Here is a 19,493-nt window from a genome sequence, read left to right on the forward strand (position 1 = left end):
GTCAAATAAATAAATAAAATCTTTTTTAAAAAAAAGTTAAAAAAGAAAAAGAAGTTTAGGAATAGAACATTCACGTTTTATTGCTTAATTGAAAACACTGCAGGACGCCTGGGTGGGTCAGTTGGTTGGGCCAGTGCCTTCAGCTCAGGTCAAGATCCCAGGATCGAGTCCTGCATCGGGCTCCTGGATCCACACGGAGTCTGCATCTCCCTTTGACCTTCCCCCCCTTTCATGTTCTCTCTCACTCTTTCTCTCAGATAAATAAAATCTTAAAAAACAAACAAACAAAACAGCAGCTGTTCTTTAAGGTAATGTCCTTAGATGGACTAAAATTGATCTTCTAATTCAGCTATCAAAAATGAGAGGCCAAGGGGCCCCCAGCTGGCTTAGTTGGTAGAGCATGTGACTCTTGATCTCAGGGTCGTGAGTTCAAGACCCACGTGGGACATGTAGCCTACTTAAAAAAAAAAGGATTAAAAAAATTAAAGGCTAGGGGCGCCTGGGTGGCTCAGTCGTTAAGTGTCTGCCTTCGGTTCGGGTCATGATTCCAGGGTCCTGGGATCAAGACCCGCATCAGGCTCCCTGCTCAGCAGAAGGCCTGCTTCTCCCTCTGCCTGCTGCTCCCCCTACTTGTGTGTGTGCTCTCTCTCTTTCTCACTATCAAACAAATAAATAAAATATTAAAAAAAAATTAAAGGCCAAAATGAATAGAGAGGGAAATAAAAGGCATATGGGCAGTCTCCTATTTTTGGTCTTTCCACACCCAGTGTGGGCCCCCTGCCCACCACCATGCCACCAAGACCGTAGCCTTATGTTCTCTCTCTCTAATCCATAATCACAATCTAGTCTCATATTCGTTTACACAGAGTTAACATATATAATTCACAAAAGTCAACATTTTTATCTTCTTCCAGAGCTTTTTTCTTTTCTTTTCTTTTTTTTTATTAAGTGGGCTCCGCACTTGGGGTGGGGCTTGAACTCACAACCCTGAGATCAAGATCTAAGCTGAGATCAAGAATCAGACACTAAACTGACTGAGCCACCCAGGCACCTGTCGGAGCTTTTTTCTTTAAACAGCTATAATAGCTTTATGTTTAAGCAGTGGTTTTCCCACTTTGTGCTGGGCTCCCTGGAGAACATGAGGTTGTTTGAAGCTTCCTTAGGAACCTTCACTGGGGTGGGGAGATTAGAGGCACCTCTAATTTTTGGTTCCTGAGCAAGATGATGGAAAATTATACATAAAATAATTTCATATAAATAAAATCTTACAAATATATATAATTGTATATAAATATATTATGTATTATAAATGCATACACACGTGCACACACACACGCGCACACACACACACACTTTCCCCCATTTGAAATCATCTGTATGTGGTATAATTTTCTTTCAGGTAATCTCTCTTTCTCTCTCTCTTCTTTTTCACAAGTAAATTTTAAATTATGAGAACATTTTGTGGTAGACTGACTGAAACTATGCTTTAGGAATACAGATACCATGTCTGCTTGGCTCAAGGTAATATCTCATTACCTAGCACAGCACCTGCTACATAGCTGGCAATCAGTAGTTATGTCTTCAATGAATGAATGAGTGAATGAAAGAGTTCTCCATTCCTGTTCCTTCCTAACCCTTTATTTTTTCCCCCATGAGGTTCTTTCTTAATTCAACAATTTTTTTTATTATGGTAAAATACACATAACAGAAAATTTACCACTTTAACCATTTTTAAGCATATGGTTCAGTGGTATTAAGTAGGAACACTGTCTCATTGTGCAGCCATCTCCAGAACTCCTTTCATCTTGTAAAACTGAAACTATACTCATTAAACAATAACTCCCCCATTCATCCCTTCTCCCAGCTCCTGGCAACACCATTCTTCTTTCTGCATCTATGATTTAGCTTCTCTAAGTATCTCACGTAAATGGAATCACTCAGTATTTGTCTCTTTATCACTGGCCTATTTCACTCAGCATGTCTCACAGGTACATCAGTGTTGGAGCTCGCTTCCTTTTTAAGGCTGAATAATATTCCACTGTATGTAAAAACCACATTTTCTTTTCCATACTCCGTTGATGGATACTGGGTTGCTTCCACATTTAAGCTATTGTGAACGTTACCTCTGTGAATATGGGTGTGTCAATCTCTCTGAGACCTTGCCTTCAGTTCTTTTGGGACTATACCCAAAAGTGGGATTACTAAATCCTCTGGTAATTCTATTTCTTATTTTTTGAGGAACCACCATACTGTTTTCCGCAGCATCTGTACCACTGTACATTCCCACTAACAATGCACACAGGTTCTAGTTTTCTCACACCCTTGTCAACATTTGTTATTTTCTGATTATTTGTAGTTTTGATTTGCATTTCCCTAATGATTCATGACGTTGAGTATTTTTTCATGTGCTTACTGGCCATATGTACCTCTTCTTTGGAGAAACTATTGGGATATAATTTACATAAAATAAAAGGCACTCATTTTAAGGGTTTGGTTTAAAGAGTTTTGACAAATGTATAAACCCATATAACCACCACCCCAATCAAGATTTAAAACACTTCTATCACCCCATAAGGCTATAGCCCCTTCTACAGCCCCATAAGGCTACCTTATACATTTGGCAGGCAGTTTCCTCCCATCCATGGCCCCGGGCAATCATTGCGCTTTCTGTTGCTCGGATTCCACTTACCCAGAAATGTACAGAATGTATAGAGATGTACAGAAGCTTTCTGTTGCCTCAGATTCCACTTACCCAGAAATGTACACTCTGTACTCTTTTGTGCTAGCTTCCTTTGGCCTAACAGTTTTGAGATTTCTCCATGTTGTTGCAGGGTGGTATGAGATACTTTACAAATAAAACTTTGTAAATCAGGGGCGCCTGCGTGGCTCAGTGGGTTAAACCCTCTGCCTTCGGCTCAGGTCATGATCCCAGGGTCCTGGGATGGAGCCCCACATTGGGCTCTCTGCTCAGCAGGGAGCCTACTTCCCCCTTTCTCTCTCTGCCTGCCTCTCTGCCTACTTGTGACCTCTGTCTGTCAAATAAATAAAATCTTAAAAAATAACAACAAAACTTTGTAAATAAAATAAAACTTCCTGAACTAGTGAGCAGGTGGAAGATCACAATAGTAACTGATAAATTTATTAAGCACTTATGATGTGCTGTGCACCATTCAGGCTTTACAGATACTATCTTACTGCAACATCCACCAGGTGACATTAACTCTATTTTAGACATAAACTGAGTCATAGAGTGTGTAAGTCATTTGCCAGATATCATACAGCTAACTGGGGTGTGACCTCAGAGTTAGGGTACAAAGCCACCACACTGTGCTCAATTACCAGGGCCCTGGTAAACGGCAGCTGTTCTCAGAGGGCCCGGCATACACCTTGCTCCTTCTCCTCCTGTCCCTCTCTCCCGCTGCCATCCTCAGCCTCTTGTCATGCCTTAGCACCTAAATAAAGGTACACCTAATACCTTTTTAAACAGAGTCTAATTTGTCACTAGTCGACAAAAGTCCTGGGGGGGAAAATAAGTAAGAGAGAAAAGGAAAAGAGAAGCAATTACATTATCTTTCTCATTAGTACCAACCTGCCTGATTTCATGGGCCAGTGCTTATTTCATGCTCGGATTTAACTCATGAGACTGCACAGAAGCACAAAAAAACTGGTTCACGCACTCTTAAGTCAGTGTTTATTCTGTCAGAGATGACAATCGACATTTCCACTGTATTAACAAAATTATTAGTATCATTCTTCACTGTTTTCATTAGGCTATACCAGTGCTGTGCCTTCACTTGCAGGTTAGCAAACATGTTTAAAAAGTGTTTTTCCAGGGGCGCCTGAGTGGCTCAGTTGTTAAGCATCTGCCTTCTGATCAGGTCATGATGCCAGGGTCCTGAGCTTGAGCCCTGCATCGGGCTTCCTGCCCAGTGGGAAGCCTGCTTCTCTGTCAACCGTCTCCCACTCTTCCTGCTTGTGTTCTCTCTCACCCTGTCTTTCTCTCTCTGTCAAATAAATGAAATCTTTAAAAAAAATGTTTTCTAGCCATTATTCGTTATATCCTCACAAAGGTCAAGTTACTTTGGAAAAGCAGAACTATAGGAGCCTCCATTTAATCTAGTATTCACAAGTAACTGAATGATTTGCCTGAGATTATACACCTATGTCTGGAGGGTCTTCGGTATTAACAGTAGAGCCGGGCCTAAGGGGCATCTCTTAGCCTCACCCCCTAGGCTTTAGCTCGGGCTCTGTTCACCAGGACAGTAGTCTCCTGGTTTAAGTAAAAAGTGTTTTCACGTTGGGTTACGCTATTATTAATGAGTGGTATTATAATTCACTTGGTTCCAGAGAATAAATAATATCTTCATATTTTTATTATGTAAAGATAGGGTTTTACCATCTGATACCTAATGACCATCTTCTTTCCTACTTGCTTTCACAGACCGGTGACCTTTTCTATTTCCTGGTGAACAAACTTCATGAGTACTTGCCAGAGTCTAGGGATAAGAGCTCACTTCAAAATAAAAGCCAAAGGGCCGATGAGCTGGTGTAAGTACTAACTGGATAGTCATAGATTTTTCTCCCCGGAGGGTACTGAAGATAAATGGAAGGCGCTGGGCAAAATATATACTGTAGTAATGATTAATGGTGCTGCAAATTTTGCTTCACATAGATTTTTTTATAAGATTTATTTATTTATTTGTGAGAGAGAGACAGAGTGTGCGTGCGCACAAGCAGGCAGAGTGGCAGGCAGAGGCAGAAAGAGAAACAGACTCCCTGCTGAGCAAGGAACCCGATGAGAGACTTGACCCCAGGACTCTGGGATCATGACCTGTACTGAAGCCAGTGGCTTAACCGACTGAGCCACCCAGGCATCCCAGTTTTGCCTCACATAGATTTTTAAAAATAGTACTCATTTTGTTCTACTTTTCGTGGGGGGCTGGGAGGGGCAAAGGAAGAGGGAGAGAGAAAATCTTAAGCAAGCTCCACGCCCAGTTCAGAGTCTGACACAGGACTAGATCTCACAACCCTGAGACTATGACCTGAGCTGAAATCTGGAGTCAGACATTTAATGGACTGAGCTTCCCAGGTGTTCCTGTTCTACTTTTTAAATAAAGGCTATAGGGGCACCTGGGTTGCTCAGTCAGTGAAGTGTTTGGGTCCTGGAATCAAGCCCCACTTCGGGCTCCCTGCTCGGTGGGAGTCTGCTTCTCCTTCTCCCCCTCCCCTCACTGTTTCTACTGTACTTGTTTCTTCTCTTTCTCCCTTAAATAAATAAAATCTTAAAAATAAAGAAAGGCTATATAAGAAATTAGTAATATTGGTTGTCCCAAAGGGAAAAAAAAAAAAAGGCATCAGAGAAAACAACTTTCACTGAATTCCCATTTTTACCTTTGAAATTTTGAGCCAAAAATTACTTATTGGAAAAAGTTAAAATTATTAAAAATAATTTTATTTGTTTATTTTTAGGATTTTATGTATTTATTTGATAGAAAGAGAAACAGAGAGAGTGTACGCACAAGCACACAAGCAGTGAAAGTGGCAGAGGGACAGGGAGAAGCAAACTCCTCACTGAGCAAGGAGCTCGATCCTAAGACCCTGGAATCATGACCTGAGCTAAAAGTAGATGCTTAACCAATTAAACCACCCAGGCTCCCCTAAAAATAATTTTTAAATAGCGTGTGATTATCAGAAAAAAATGTTAAGGACCAAAAACACTATGAAAATGACTTGTAATCCTGACATTCAGCTATTAATTAATTCGCTCAACAAATATTGTTGAGTGTTTACTATGTAGCAATCACAGAGTAGGGACTCAACCAATGTTGACAATTAACAAACAGAATTTCCTTCCCATACGTTTTCTATATAGATATGAGAGCAATTTTATCAAGGGTTACTAATTTTGTGAAGTTCTGAACTTGTCATGCAACCATGCCACTCCTGTGCTTTCTTTGCTTTGTTTTCTAGAGCATGCATTGAAATTATACAGACTCTGGGGCTGATGTTCAGAGAAACAGAAACTGAGTCATCGCGCCTGAGCACGTTGGCAGCTAAAAAGTAAGGTCTTTTATTTTTATTTATTTATTTATTTTTAAAGATTTTATTTATTTATTTGACAGAGAAAGAAATTACAAGTAGGCAGAGCAGTAGGCAGAGAGAGAGGGGGATGCAGGCTTCCCACTGAGCAGAGAGCCCGATGCGGGGCTCAATCCCAGGACCCTGAGATCATGACCTGAGCTGAAGGCAGAGGCTTAACCCACTGAGCCACCCAGGCGCCCCAAGGTAAGGTCTTTAAGGAGACATTGGCACCTTGTAGTTACAACCCATTAACTACTCTATTGAGTGTCTTCCAAAACTCATAGCTCTCTTAGTTCTCTGTCCAAACCCCTTATAAGTATATTAAACTCCTTTGCCTTTCCACTTCCTTCTTTGATGAACACGGAACATAGTGAGTTCTCCCAGGCTCTCTGGATTATTAAGAGCACAGAGATTCTCTTAGCATAAGAGACTTGAAAAAGCCCAAATGCCTCATCATACGTTAAAAGCCAGGGGTTCTCTTGGGCGCCTGGGTGGCTCAGTTGGTTGGATGACTGCATTCAGCTTGGGTCATGATCCTGGAGTCCCAGGATCGAGTCCCACATCAGGCTCCCAGCTCCATGGGAAGTCTGCTTCTCCCTCTGACCTTCTCCTCACTCATGTTCTCTCTCACTGTCTCTCTCTCAAATAAATAAATAAAATCTTTAAAAAAAATAAAATAAAGTAAAAATAAAAATAAAAGCCAGGGGTTCTCTACTAGAATTTTACAGAGTACCTGTAACCCCACATAACAGAAATATCACATTGCAAAGGCCGGAGTTAATAGTAGCTTCATTTAATATATAATTGTGTGACCTTGAAGTGAGTGACAGCGGGAGGGCTTATTAACATATAGAGTAAGCTGCTATGATAAAGATATGTTAAAATATGTGGGCCACAGAAGATAGAAATTTACATCTTTTTCATATACTAGTCCAGAGTAGAGAGTCAAGATTTCCTCTAGGAGATCAGCCAGAGACCTAGGTTCCTTCCCTTTTTTTGCTCTGACATATTTTATTATGCTATCTCTGTCTTTATGGTTGAAGTTGGCTGACCTTCACGACTTCCTTAAACCCTATGGGATGCAGGAAGAGAAGTAGAAGGCAAGCAAATTTCCTTTTTAAGAGAGTCATCTAAGATTTTTCTGTTCATATTCTGCTGATGAGGACTTTAGGCATATGCCCATATCTAGCCTCAAGAGAAGCTGGATGTGTCTGCAGTTGCCTGGCTCTGTAGATAGCTAAACTTTGGATGGTGATAGGGACACCTATTATTAAAAGGAAGAATGAAATAATGTGTAGTAGGGGGACAATAGCATTCTTTGCCACAGAAAATATGTGTTTGCATATTTCTTATATCTGCTTGACCTTTTTATATGGTTTGTAGACTATGAATTATATCCTGAGCCAGTGTTCAAACTATAATCTTAATTTTTTCCACTGTCATCAACTGTTTACTTAAATTTTCTGTATTAGAAAGTGGAAGGAAAATGAGGGCTATGGGTTCTAAAACATTTGAACCAGGGAGAAGAATAAAAACTTTATTGTTTGTCCTGGCTATTTATTAGAAAACTTTACAAATGAATTTTGATGATAATAACATGAACATTTTTCTTTTTAAAGATTTAATTTATTTATTTGACAGAAAGAGATAGTGAGAGAGGGAACACAAGCAGAGAGAGAGGGAGAAGCAGTCTCCCTGACAAGCAGGGAGTCTAATGCCCCAATGGGGGCTCAATCCCAGGACCCCAGGATCCTGACCTGAGCCAAAGGCAGACGCTTAATGACTAAGCCACCCAGGCACACCTCATGAACATTTCTTAAGCAATTTGCTCTGTGCCAGGGACTATGGGTGTACTACGCTATACGCCAGAGTAGCCAAACATTTCTTTTTTTTTTATTATTAACATGTAATTATTATTAGCTCTAGGCGTACAGGTCTGTGAGTCGCCAGGTTTACACACTTCATAGCCTCACCATAGCACATATTACCTTCCCCAATGTCCATAACCCAAAGCCCCCCCCAACCCTGGGCAACCCTCAATTTTTTTTGTGAGATTAAGGGTCTCTTATGCTTTGTCTCCCTCCTGATCCCATCTTGTTTCATCTATTCCTTTCCTACCCAAACCCTCCACATTGCCTCTCAACTTCCTCATATCAGGGAGATCATATGATAATTGTCTTTCTCTGATTGCAGAATTGTTAAACATTTCTATAAAGGGCCATTGAATAAACATTTTTGGTTTTTCAGGCCATAGAGTGTCTGCTGCAGCTATTCAACTTTGCCACTGCAGCATAAAAAGAGTGATAGACAATTTATAAATGAATGGGCACAGTTCTGTTCCAATAATGCTTTATTTATAAAAATGGGTTCTGGGCTATTTGGCCTACAAGCCATAGTTTCTTAACCCCTGCTTTGCAGCAAAACAGGGAAGACACACATTATTGTTTTCTCAGAATACTTTTTTTTTTTAAGATTTCTTTTTTTTTTTTTTAAGGTAATCTCTAAACCCCGAGTGGGGCTTGAACTTATAACCCTAAGATCAAGAGTTGCATGCTCCACCACCTGAGCCAGTCAGGTGCCCCCTCTGTATACTTCTTTATGCAGCTGATAGTATCATTTCCCCAATCTCCAGGACAGAGATTCAAGATTACTTCTTACATTTATATCTAGCCACACTGAATTACTGCTCAATTATGTTACCCTTTTTGCCCATCTTTTCATCCCTACCTCTCTCTGAGTTGAAGAACCATCACTCTTACTATCCTCTGCTTTTTCAACTGTTCTGTCTTAAATTGGTTTGGCCACATCAGTCCTACTATAGTAAGCCTCTTTCCTGAGATGACTAATTCTTTTTATGTATTTCTTGTTTTTTTTTCATGTATTTCAATGCATATATTATATTGCTATAATAGAGTTGTAATACTAACTTTTCAGCCAATTTTGATATGCATAGGGTCAAGTCATGTTACATGTAGCCTTAACTAACAGTTAATGTCTAATATAACTGCATTAATCTTCTATTACCCTGTAACAAGTTACTATAAACTCAGTGACTTAAAATAATATCAACTGTTTATCCACAGCTTTTGTGGATCAGGAAATCTGGGCATAGCGCAGCTGGATTACCTTGCTCTGGTTTCACAAGGTGGCAGTCAAGGTGACAACAGACTAGGGCTGCAGTCTCATCTGAGCCTTGGGCTTATCTTCCAAGCTCACTTGGGTCTTTGTGGCCTGAAGTAATTTCCTTATAAATTTGCTTGCTTCTTGGTAAGAAACTATTTCTGCACTCAGAGAAGCTCTAAGCGCTCTTTGAAGGGCTCAAATGGATAATCAGGCTCACCCAGGATAATCTCTCTTTGATTACCTCAGAAGTCAACAAATTAGGAACCTTAATTATGTATGCAAAATCCCTTTACCTTTCTCATCTAACATAACATAATCACAAGAGTAATAGCTTAATATATTCACAGGTCCTATCCATACTTAAGAGGAAGGAATTATTTAGGGTGCATATACCAGGGGCAAAAATCTTGGAAGCCATATTAGAATTCTGCCAACCACAAACAACACAGAGTGACTTATGAGACCATGAGTTTGCCTTTCAAAGTCTGTATATATATTATAAAATATATTGTAATGCATTCAAAATTCTCACATTGGAAATAATAACAATCTACACAATGAAAGTATCAAAATTGTTGGCACATTTTAAGGATGTGCTGTCAATTCTATAATAAGTATTTTGGGGATGAAACTACCATTTAGATTAAGATTTCTTCTATTATTGACCCCGTGTATTTTAAATAGTGTTGACAGGAAGAGTAGATTTCAAATTAAATTCCATTTGAGCAAATATAAAAGCATTTACTCATTTCAGCATTTTCCTCTTTATTTTTTTATAAGTAAAGATTTTATTGGCTCAATTCAGTTCATTGAATTCTTCCTGTAACGTGCCATAAATCCATTCTTATTTTAATACTGTTAAGGTTAAATTCATATATTATCACAGAAAGTGACCCAGAATTTGAGAGTTCCTTCCTTTAACCCTGGATATATGATACTTTGAAAAGAAGCTGTTGCTGAAAACAAAGGACATTAAATAAATCAGTACATGGAATATCATTTCAAACTTAAGATTAGGAAAAGCTTCTAAATGAAATGTTTTGATTAAAAAAAAAGATTATTTATTTATTTGAGAGAGAGAGAGCATATGCAGGGGGAGGGGCGGAGGGAGAGGGAGAAGCAGACTCCCCACTGAGCAGGAAGCCCCACTTGGCTCTTGATCTTGATCCCAGGACCCTGGGATCATGACCTGAGCTGAAGGCAGATGCTTAACCCACTGAGCCACCCAGGCACCCTATTTTGTTGATTTTGGAAGGGTCTTCTAAAAGTAAGATTGGCCATTTTAAAGTAGCCTGAATAAAACATTAACAAATATCCTGTAGGACATACTCTGCTTTTTTGAGAAGTGTGTTGACATGATTCTTCTTTTGTAGATATAGGAACTAACCTGCTGTTTGCTTTGGAGAAAGGAGGGGAATTCTTTTTATTAAAATTTTGGTTAATCATGAACTTCTTTTTTTTTTTTAAAGATTTTTTATTTTATTTATTTGACAGAAAGACATCACAAGTAGGCAGAGAGGCAGGCAGAGAGAGAGAGAGGAGGAAGCAGGCTCCCTGCTGAGCAGAGAGCCCGATGCGGGACTCGATCCCAGGACCCTGAAATCATGACCTGAGCTGAAGGCAGCGGCTTAACCCACTGAGCCACCCAGGCGCCCTAATCATGAACTTCTAATCATGGTGATGATTTAAGTGATTGTAAAAAGATTGGGAAGCCACAAATATTACTAAACAGGGATTGTTTACAGTCTCATTTAGTCCATTATGAAAATGGTTATGGTGATAGAGGATTTTTATATAGTCCTATCTATACATTCTTTTACTGCTCCCATCATCAAAGCTACTCTGATACTGTCTTCAGTTAGGCAACTGATTTTCGTAGTGATCTGCATTTGGCTCCTTTTCAACTATGCATGAATTATATAACATATATGAAGATGGTACCATCAAACCTCATCCCCTCAGGATCCTCGATTTGGATTGTGATTTTTTTTTCCTTTTCCTTTTCAAATAACAGGGTACATTATTCAAACATATAGTGACAATTTGAGTTATTAGTGTAGGTTAATGGATAGTACACTGGTTTTGAATGGAAAAGACTTAAAGTAGTATTAGTTTTATTAACTAATATCTAGTACTTCAGTGGAGCAGTAAGCCCTGAAATGCCTTGTTTAAAAGAAAAGCTTTTTTTCCTCATTTTTTTTTTTTTGGTGCTATTGTTGGGAATATAAATTGGTGCACCCACTCTGGAAAACAGGATAGAGGGTCCTCAAAAAACTAAAACTACAATTACCATATGGTCCAGTTCTATTTCTAGGTAGTCATCCAAAGAAAACAAAAACACTAATCCAAAAAGATGTATGCAACCCTATGTTTACTGCAACATTATTTACAATAGTCAAGGTACAGAAGCAACCTAAATATCTACCAATAGATGAATGGATAAAGAAGGTGTCGTGTATATATATAGTGGAATATTATTTTGCTATAAAAAAGAATGAAATCAACATTGCCAAAGGCAAGGGAAGCAAGGGCAAAAATGAACTATTGGAACCATCAAGATCAAAAGCTTTTGCACAGCAAAGGAAACAGTCAACAAAACCGAAAGGCAACTGACAGAATGGGAGAAGATATTTGCAAACAACATATCAGATAAAGGGCTAGTATCCAAAATCTATAAAGAGCTTATCAAACTCAACACCCAAAGAACAAATAATCCAATCAAGAAATGGGCAGAGGACATGAACAGACATTTCTGCAAAGAAGACATCCAGATGGCCAACAGACACATGAAAAAGTGTTCCATATCACTTGGCATCAGGGAAATACAAATCAAAACCACCATGAGATATCACTTCACACCAGTCAGAATGGCTAAAATTAACCAGTCAGGAAACAACAGATGTTGTCAAGGACGCGGAGAAAGGGGAGCCCTCCTACACTGTTGGTGGGAAAGCAAGCTGATGCAGCCACCCTGGAAAACAGTATAAAGGTTCCTCAGAAAGTTGAAAATAGAACTACCCTATGACCCAGCAATCGCACTACTGGGTATTTACCGCAAAGACACAAATGTAGTGATCTGAAGGGGCACATGCACCTGAATGTTTATAGCAGCAATGTCCACAACAGCCAAACTATGGAAAGAACCTAGATGTCCATCAACAGATGAATGGATAAGGAAGAGTATATACACATACACACATATATACATACATATACAATGAAATACTAGGCAGGCATCAAAAGAAACGAAATCTTGCCATTTGCAATGATGTGGATAGAACTAGACGGTATTATGCTGAGTGAAATATTCAGTCAGAGAAAGACAATTATCATATGATCTCTGATATGAGGAATGTGAGAGGCAAGGCAGGGGTTTTGGGGGGTAGGCAAGGAAAAAATGAAACAAGATGGGATTGGGAGGGAGACAAACCATAAGAGACTCTTAATCTCACAAGACAAACAGGGTTGCTGGGAGATGGGGGTTAGGGAGAGGATGGTTGGGTTATGGACATTGGGGAGGGTATGTGCTATGGTGAGTGCTAGGAAATGTATAAGCCTGACGATTCACAGACCTGTACCCCTGGGGCAAATAATATATTATATGTTAATAAAAATAATTTTTTAAATGTATTAAAAATGAGAAAAGAAGATATTTAAACTTTTAAAAAAAGAATGAAATCTTGCCATTTGCGTCAACATGGATGGACCTAGAGTGTATTATCCTAAGTGAAATAAGTTAGACAAATACCATATGATGTCACTTATATGTGGAATCTAAAAAACAAAGTAAACCAACAAACAGATAACAACAAAAAAGAGAAACTGACTCATAAATACAGAGAACAAGTGGTTGCCAAATGGGAGGGGAATGGAGGGAATGTGTAAAATAGGTAAAGGGGATTAAGAGGTACAAATTTAAAATAAGCCAGTCAAGGGATGAAAAGTATGGCATAGGGAATATAGTTAATCATACTGTAATAACTTCATTTGGTGACAGATGGTAACTATGCTTATCATGGTAAGAATATGATAATGTATATAATTGCTGAGTCACTATCTTGTATACCTGAAACTAACATGTCAACTATTTCAATTAAAAAATTTTAAAAAGAGGGGTGCGTAGGTGGCTCAGTGGGTTGAGCCTCTGCCTTCGGCTCAGTCATGACCTCAGGGTCCTGGGATCGAGCCTCACATCGGGCTCTCTGTTCAGCAGAAATCCTGCTTCCCCCCTCTCTCTGCCTGCCTCTCTGCCTACTTGTGATCTGTCAAGTAAATAAAAAAAACCTTTAAAAAAATTTTTTTAAAAGAGTTCTAGAGTCAATAAAACACTATGATTAAATAAGCATTTTAAGAAATGCTTCATAAAGCAGTTTCTTTGTCCTGGAGATAAACAGTGCATGTGAGCATATTAAAGCTTCTGAGAAGTCCAACAGTAAAGATATTCAATGAATTTGGTTTAACCAAGTATCTCCTATACCTCTTCTATCACAGAATCTATTTTGACTATAATTTGCCTTGGATTAATAGTCCATAAAAAGCCCTTTGTGGGGGTGCACAAAGAGCCCTTTGGAAAATACTGCTTTAATTTGAAATCACCCAAATTTCCCTTAAGTCCAGACTTACTAAGTTTTCTAAGCTATGTGAACTTATAGAACTATACTTGCTTTGAGGGGTGCTTGGGTGATTCAGTCTGTTAAGTGATGGACTCTTGATTTCAGCTCCGGTCATGATCTCAGGGTCATGAGATTGAGCTCCTTGTCAGACTGCTTGCTGGGCGTGGAGCCTGCTGAAGATTCTCTCTCTCTCCCTCTACACCTCCTTCCCCGCTCTTGCACTTGTGCACACACTCTTTAAAAAAAAAACAAAACATAAAATTTGCTTTGAGTCAAAAGACCAAGAAATTATATATTTTCATTTAAATGTTTTACCACTACTCCATTGTCTGCATGTCCAAGGATCCAAAAGTTCAGTCAAGAATGGTCTGCAATGCTTTATACTTTTAGTTATATTCAATGCCTACAAACTTGGCTTTACTGTTTTTCTTTTCGAACTTTATTCATTAATTGCCTTCTATTTATTTTTTCAGGGGAACACTGTTTAATCTTTTGCTAATTTTAATTAGTGAACCTCGGATTCCAAAATCTTGTCCTGTGTTTGATATCCAGTTGGTGGCTGATTCAACTTTAGTTGAGATGTCTTTTGATGCTAAGGTGAGATGAGAATTTGGGGGTAGACTAAATACAATATGTAGGGATGCCCTGGCTTCTTGTCTTCTAATGTAAATCAAAGAGTAAATATTTTGCCATTAACCTCAAAACTTAGATGGGTATTCTGTCAGTATTAATATATATTTGTTTTATATGTTTTAAAGTATGTATACTAAGAAAAAAAGTATGTATACTAAGGAAAATAATTAGTATTTAGTATGTATTAGATAATTAGTATGTATTAGATAATTAGTATGTATTAGATAAATTAGATTTAGTATGTATTAGATAAATCTGCCTCTATACAATATATTTATGTATATGTAATCCCACAGTAGGGGTCTAATAGTAAAAAAGCACTGTCTTTTTTTTTTTTTTTTTTTAGATTTTATTTATTTGACAGAGAATGTGAGAAAGAGAGAGAGGGCAGAAGTAGGAGGGAGGGAGGGGGACAAAAAGAGGGAGAAGCAGGGAGTCCGATGCAGGACTTGATCCCATGACCCTGGGATCATGACCTGAGCCAAAGGCAGACACTTAACAACTGAGCTACCCAGGCTCCCAAAAGAACAATCTTTAAGAGACTTTAACTCTCTTGCCTTAGTTTACCATCTCCTTACCTATCTAAGTAGTGCAAACTTAGTGAGAATTACTTGTTTTTCCAAGGTTTTACTAAAACATTAGAAATATCAGACTACCTAGAAAGCACATATTCTGAGAGAATAAATCAGATTTTTATTATTTTATTTTTATTAGCTCTGATTTTTTTAAAAGGATGGGATATGACTTGATAGTTCTTAGACAATTAGAGTTATGTTTTAGAAAACTCTTAAATTTATTCATTCATTCAATAAATATTTATTGAAACTCTATGATGAGCTAAACAGTGTGCTAGGCAGTGAGGTCCAAACAAGAAGCAAAACAGACACAATCTCTGCCCTCACTGGTTTATAGTCTGGTTATAGAGACAGATGTTAATTAAATATAACATGAATATAATATTCATATGTGTGAATATTATATAACTATTCATATATATGAATATTAGAGACTATGTGGAGTAACTATGATACCATTTTCAACAGCGGCTTAAGTAATATTAGGGTTTACAGACTGGGATGGAAGCAAGACTCAGGCAGGGCTAAGAAGCTAGTACAGACATCCATGTGACGAATAAGAGAGGCCAGAGTGAAGCTATCCTCGACCCCCAAAACAAGACTTGGACTTTCATTTTAGAGCTCTCCTAACTTCCTATACTCTTGTTTCAGAACGCTTTCTCAGTTAGCAACGATGCATTTATTTATTTGATTGTTACACTGTGGTTAGACTATCTTCCATGACGGCACAGTCCATGTCTCTGCTGCTCCCCACTGTATCCCCAGCCCTTAGCACAGTGTCAGATGCATATTTGTTGAGTAAATTTATGAAGAAAACAAAAGGGATGGTAGTTGCAAAGAGAATAGATTCCAGAAATTTTTAGGAAATTGTGCTGATGTTTGATGTTGAAAATAAATTGTGAAGATTGGATGACTTTTAGATTCTGGCTGGGTATCAGGTAAGAATTACAGCAAGAAGAGTAGGTTTAAAAGGGAAACAGTGAATTTGGTTTTGGATTAGCTGACTTGATTGCCTATGGTATAGCCTTATAAAAATAGGTAGTGGGCAGAATAGATAGGTCTGAGTTTCCTGCTTTTGGATTTGGTGATCTTTTGTGCCTGGGCTATTGGTGCAGCCATGAGCAGATCATATACATTTTGGTTCCAAGGTCTAACACAGTGGGAGATTTCAAGCTAGAGCTCTTTCTTGCAAAGAATACTGTCAGGGAAGATGTGTTGGCCTCTATCAATGCCCACAGGCACAGCTCTCATGCACCAAGTGGTGGATGGGCCAGAAGAGTTACTTGAAGCTAGAAGACAGCCTCACTAACTGGAGTTCTTGCAAGAAAATAAAGTAAAAAATCGCTAAGCCCTATATTTACCCATTTCACAGAGGGAGTTGTAGTTTATGCTGGGCTTAAGCCCAAATTACCCAGGGAATCCCCCACCTTAATTCTAGGGAGCATATTTCATTAGTCTTAAAATGAGGTAGAGTTATTGATCTGAATGATTTTGCAAATCAAGTGTGCAGGGGTTTTTGTGTGGTAGCATTCTATATCGTTTTTCCCTGATCCACTTTCATAGACATTATTCAATGTGTAGTCTTTCTATGAGCCATTTTTGTTTGTTCATTTGTTTTGAGACTATCTGAACCAAACAGAATAGGAAAACTGATCACACTCATTTTATTTTCAGTTAATCAAAAATTCTTTTATAAGTACCTAATGGCAACCAGGAGAAATCACCATTTTTTTGGATCTGCTAATTATATTGTCTTATTATTTAAAATTCCAGTTACAGAAGCTTATCGTGGAATATACAGACACAGCTACAGCACTTTTATATGAGATACTTCTTGTCTTTCAGCAGGTACAATACTTATTTTTTATCATATATGTTATATTATATGATTGTTATATATCATATGACTATTACATACCTATGATTCTACATCATATGAATAATAATATACCTTTAATATACTTGTATTAGAGATGGTCTCCAAAGTCAGCTAACATAAGTGATACTACTTTTGCTCTCAAGTACTCATCCAGTTTATCTCCCTAAATACTGATTTTACTTTTTATTTTTGAAGATTTTATTTATTTATTTGACAGAGAGAGAGAGATCACAAGTAGGCAGAGAGGCAGGCAGAGAGAAAGGGGGAAGCAGGCTCCCTACAGAGCAGAGAGCCTGATGTGGGGCTCGATCCCAGGACCCTGAGACAATGACCTGGGCTGAAGGCAGAGGTTTAACTCACTGAGCCACCCACGTGCCTTCTGATTTTACTTTTTAAATTTTTTGCTAAATACTGATTATAGAGATTTCATTAATCAAGATAAAATGTATTTGAGAATGAATATCCTTTTATGTACAATTTGGACTTCATGAATACAACTTAATTTATTTCCTCGAGTCTTTCAGGGAAATCTTGGATTGGGATCCACTACGTTTGCTATTAGCTGGATGATGTCCTTCCTCCAGAGTCGTCCTCCCACAGTAAGTACCGGGAAGCAGAAACAAGACCACCACTCACAGCTAATTAAACAGGGGCTCTTGTGCTTACTTAATAAAATGCAAATTTTCTCTATAAGTAGTGATATTTATAAAGCAGAAGCAAAATGTAAATCTGATTATTTTATTATTTAATTTTAAAAAAGCATTTTTATATTTGGGTCCTAAGTGCTTAAGGTACTGAAATGATATCCTTTTTAAAAAAACAAATTTTTTTTGAAGAGAGAGAGAGAGACCATGAGCAGGGAGGGGCCGAGAGAGGGAGAGAGAATCTTAGGCAGGCTCCACTCAGCACAGAGCCAGATGCCAGGCTCAATCTCATGTCCCTGAGATCAAGACCTGAACCAAAATCAAGAGTCAGATGCTCAACCAACCGAGCCACCCAGGAACCCCCTGAAATGATCTCTTAAATGTGATCTTCACTTCATGAAAAATCCTAAGATATATTCTGTAGGAAACAGAATGCATTAAAATATTGGCTGCATAAATAAGTGAAAATATTAACATTTGTCTTTTTAAAAAAGATTAATTTATTTGAGAGAGTGAGAATGAGTAGGAGGGAGGGGCAGAGGAGAGGAAGAGCTTCCTCAAGCAGACTCTCCACTGAGCAGGGCTGGATACCAGGGTCCTGAGACCATGACCTGAGCTGAAATCAAGAGCAGGCTGCTTAACCGACTGAGCCACCCAGGCACGCCCTGAACATTTATGTTAAACACCGAGTATGAGTTGGCGAGTATGAATTAACCCTGGGGATCACTGGGGCTCTCTGTCCTGGTTACTGCCATCCTGGTCCATAGTACCACTGTCTCTGTCTTTGACATTACAGTCACATCTATGTGGTCTGTCCCTATATTCCCACCAGACTAATCAAAGAGATCTATTCCAAAAAATCTGATTATGTCATGCCTTGCTTTAATCTCTCATAAAAAAGAGCCTACAAGGCTCATCTAGTCCCTCACTCTCCCTTTGTGTGCCTCTTACTCACTGCCCACCTCCAGCACCCCCAACTCCATTACAGGACATTCACTGTTCCTCCTCTGTCTGAAATGCTTTTCCCTCCTTTTTCCACGCTAACTCCTACTCATCCTTTCGGCCTCAGTGCCTCTTCCTGGGACAAGGTGGGGGATGATTTCCTCACCTCTGACTAGATCAGACTCCCCATTATCGGCACACATAGTCATAGCTTGGGAAGAAGACCTCTTCCTTCCCTTCATGGGACTTGTTACTGTTGCAGTTGGCATTTGTTGCCGTTCCTTTCTGGTTCTTCCCTATATAGACATTAGTGCCCACATACATTCTGGCTCTCTCTCCTTCCAGGCACACAGTAGGATTGTACTGCTCTCCCTACCTCAAATTAGGTAGGTCTCTGTTCTTGCTTTTGCCAATGGAATGTGAGCATAAGTAGCCTGTGTCACTTCTTGTCAGAAGGTTTAAGAGCAAGTGCAAGCTTCTCTGCATTCTCTTTTCCTTCTGGCGTGTTGAGTGGCAGCACTGAGAGTCCTCAGTGACTACAATGAGTACAACCCCCTGCCAACCTATAAGGGACATAAAATGTGAGCAAGTAGTAAACTGTTGTGAAATTTGTTACCATAAAATTTCCTGAAATTTGTTACCACAGTACAACCTAGTCTGTCAAGACTGACACGATGTCATTCTCTCCCAACAAACTCCAAGTGCCACGAGGGTGGGAGCTATGTCTGTTGTGGTAGGCACATAACGGATATTCAGTAAAATACCTTCTGAATTAATTCTATAAAAACGTTTCATCCCTTAATCTCATTTCCCGGAATTTAATTTTCCTTTCTTCATTCATATATTCATATATCCAATCAACATCCATTAATTGGAGATCTCTTCAAAAAGTAGTAAACCCAACTAAATTTTCATTGCTAATGGAGGATTTGACAAGACATAGTATGTTCTCTTTTGATATACAAACATGTTGGCCATCAGTGGTTCCCTACTTTGGGTATTT

General features: G+C 38.8%; 1 protein-coding gene and 1 long non-coding RNA gene across 6 annotated transcripts in view; one reads left to right on the top strand and one right to left on the bottom strand.

The window, feature by feature from the left end:
* Positions 1–19,493, top strand: part of LOC309870395 (uncharacterized protein C12orf56) — a 103,200-nt gene that overhangs the window by 78,902 nt on the left and 4,805 nt on the right. For 3 of the 5 annotated variants that reach the window (XM_082742531.1, XM_082742532.1, XM_082742535.1), the window contains 5 exons: positions 4,442–4,548; positions 5,971–6,060; positions 14,291–14,414; positions 16,799–16,873; positions 17,429–17,503. In XM_082742531.1, coding sequence (XP_082598657.1) covers positions 4,442–4,548; positions 5,971–6,060; positions 14,291–14,414; positions 16,799–16,873; positions 17,429–17,503 — 471 coding nt within the window. Of the gene's footprint in view, positions 1–4,441; positions 4,549–5,970; positions 6,061–14,290; positions 14,415–16,798; positions 16,874–17,420; positions 17,504–19,493 lie in introns of all 5 variants that reach the window. The other 2 variants (XM_082742534.1, XM_082742533.1) reach the window with 1 other exon arrangement.
* The window catches only part of LOC309870400, a 66,731-nt gene that overhangs the window by 27,405 nt on the left and 19,833 nt on the right, over positions 1–19,493 (bottom strand). The window lies entirely within an intron of this gene.

This window comes from Mustela nivalis (genome assembly GCF_964662115.1).
Source record: "Mustela nivalis genome assembly, chromosome: 7".
NCBI lineage: Eukaryota > Metazoa > Chordata > Mammalia > Carnivora > Mustelidae > Mustela > Mustela nivalis.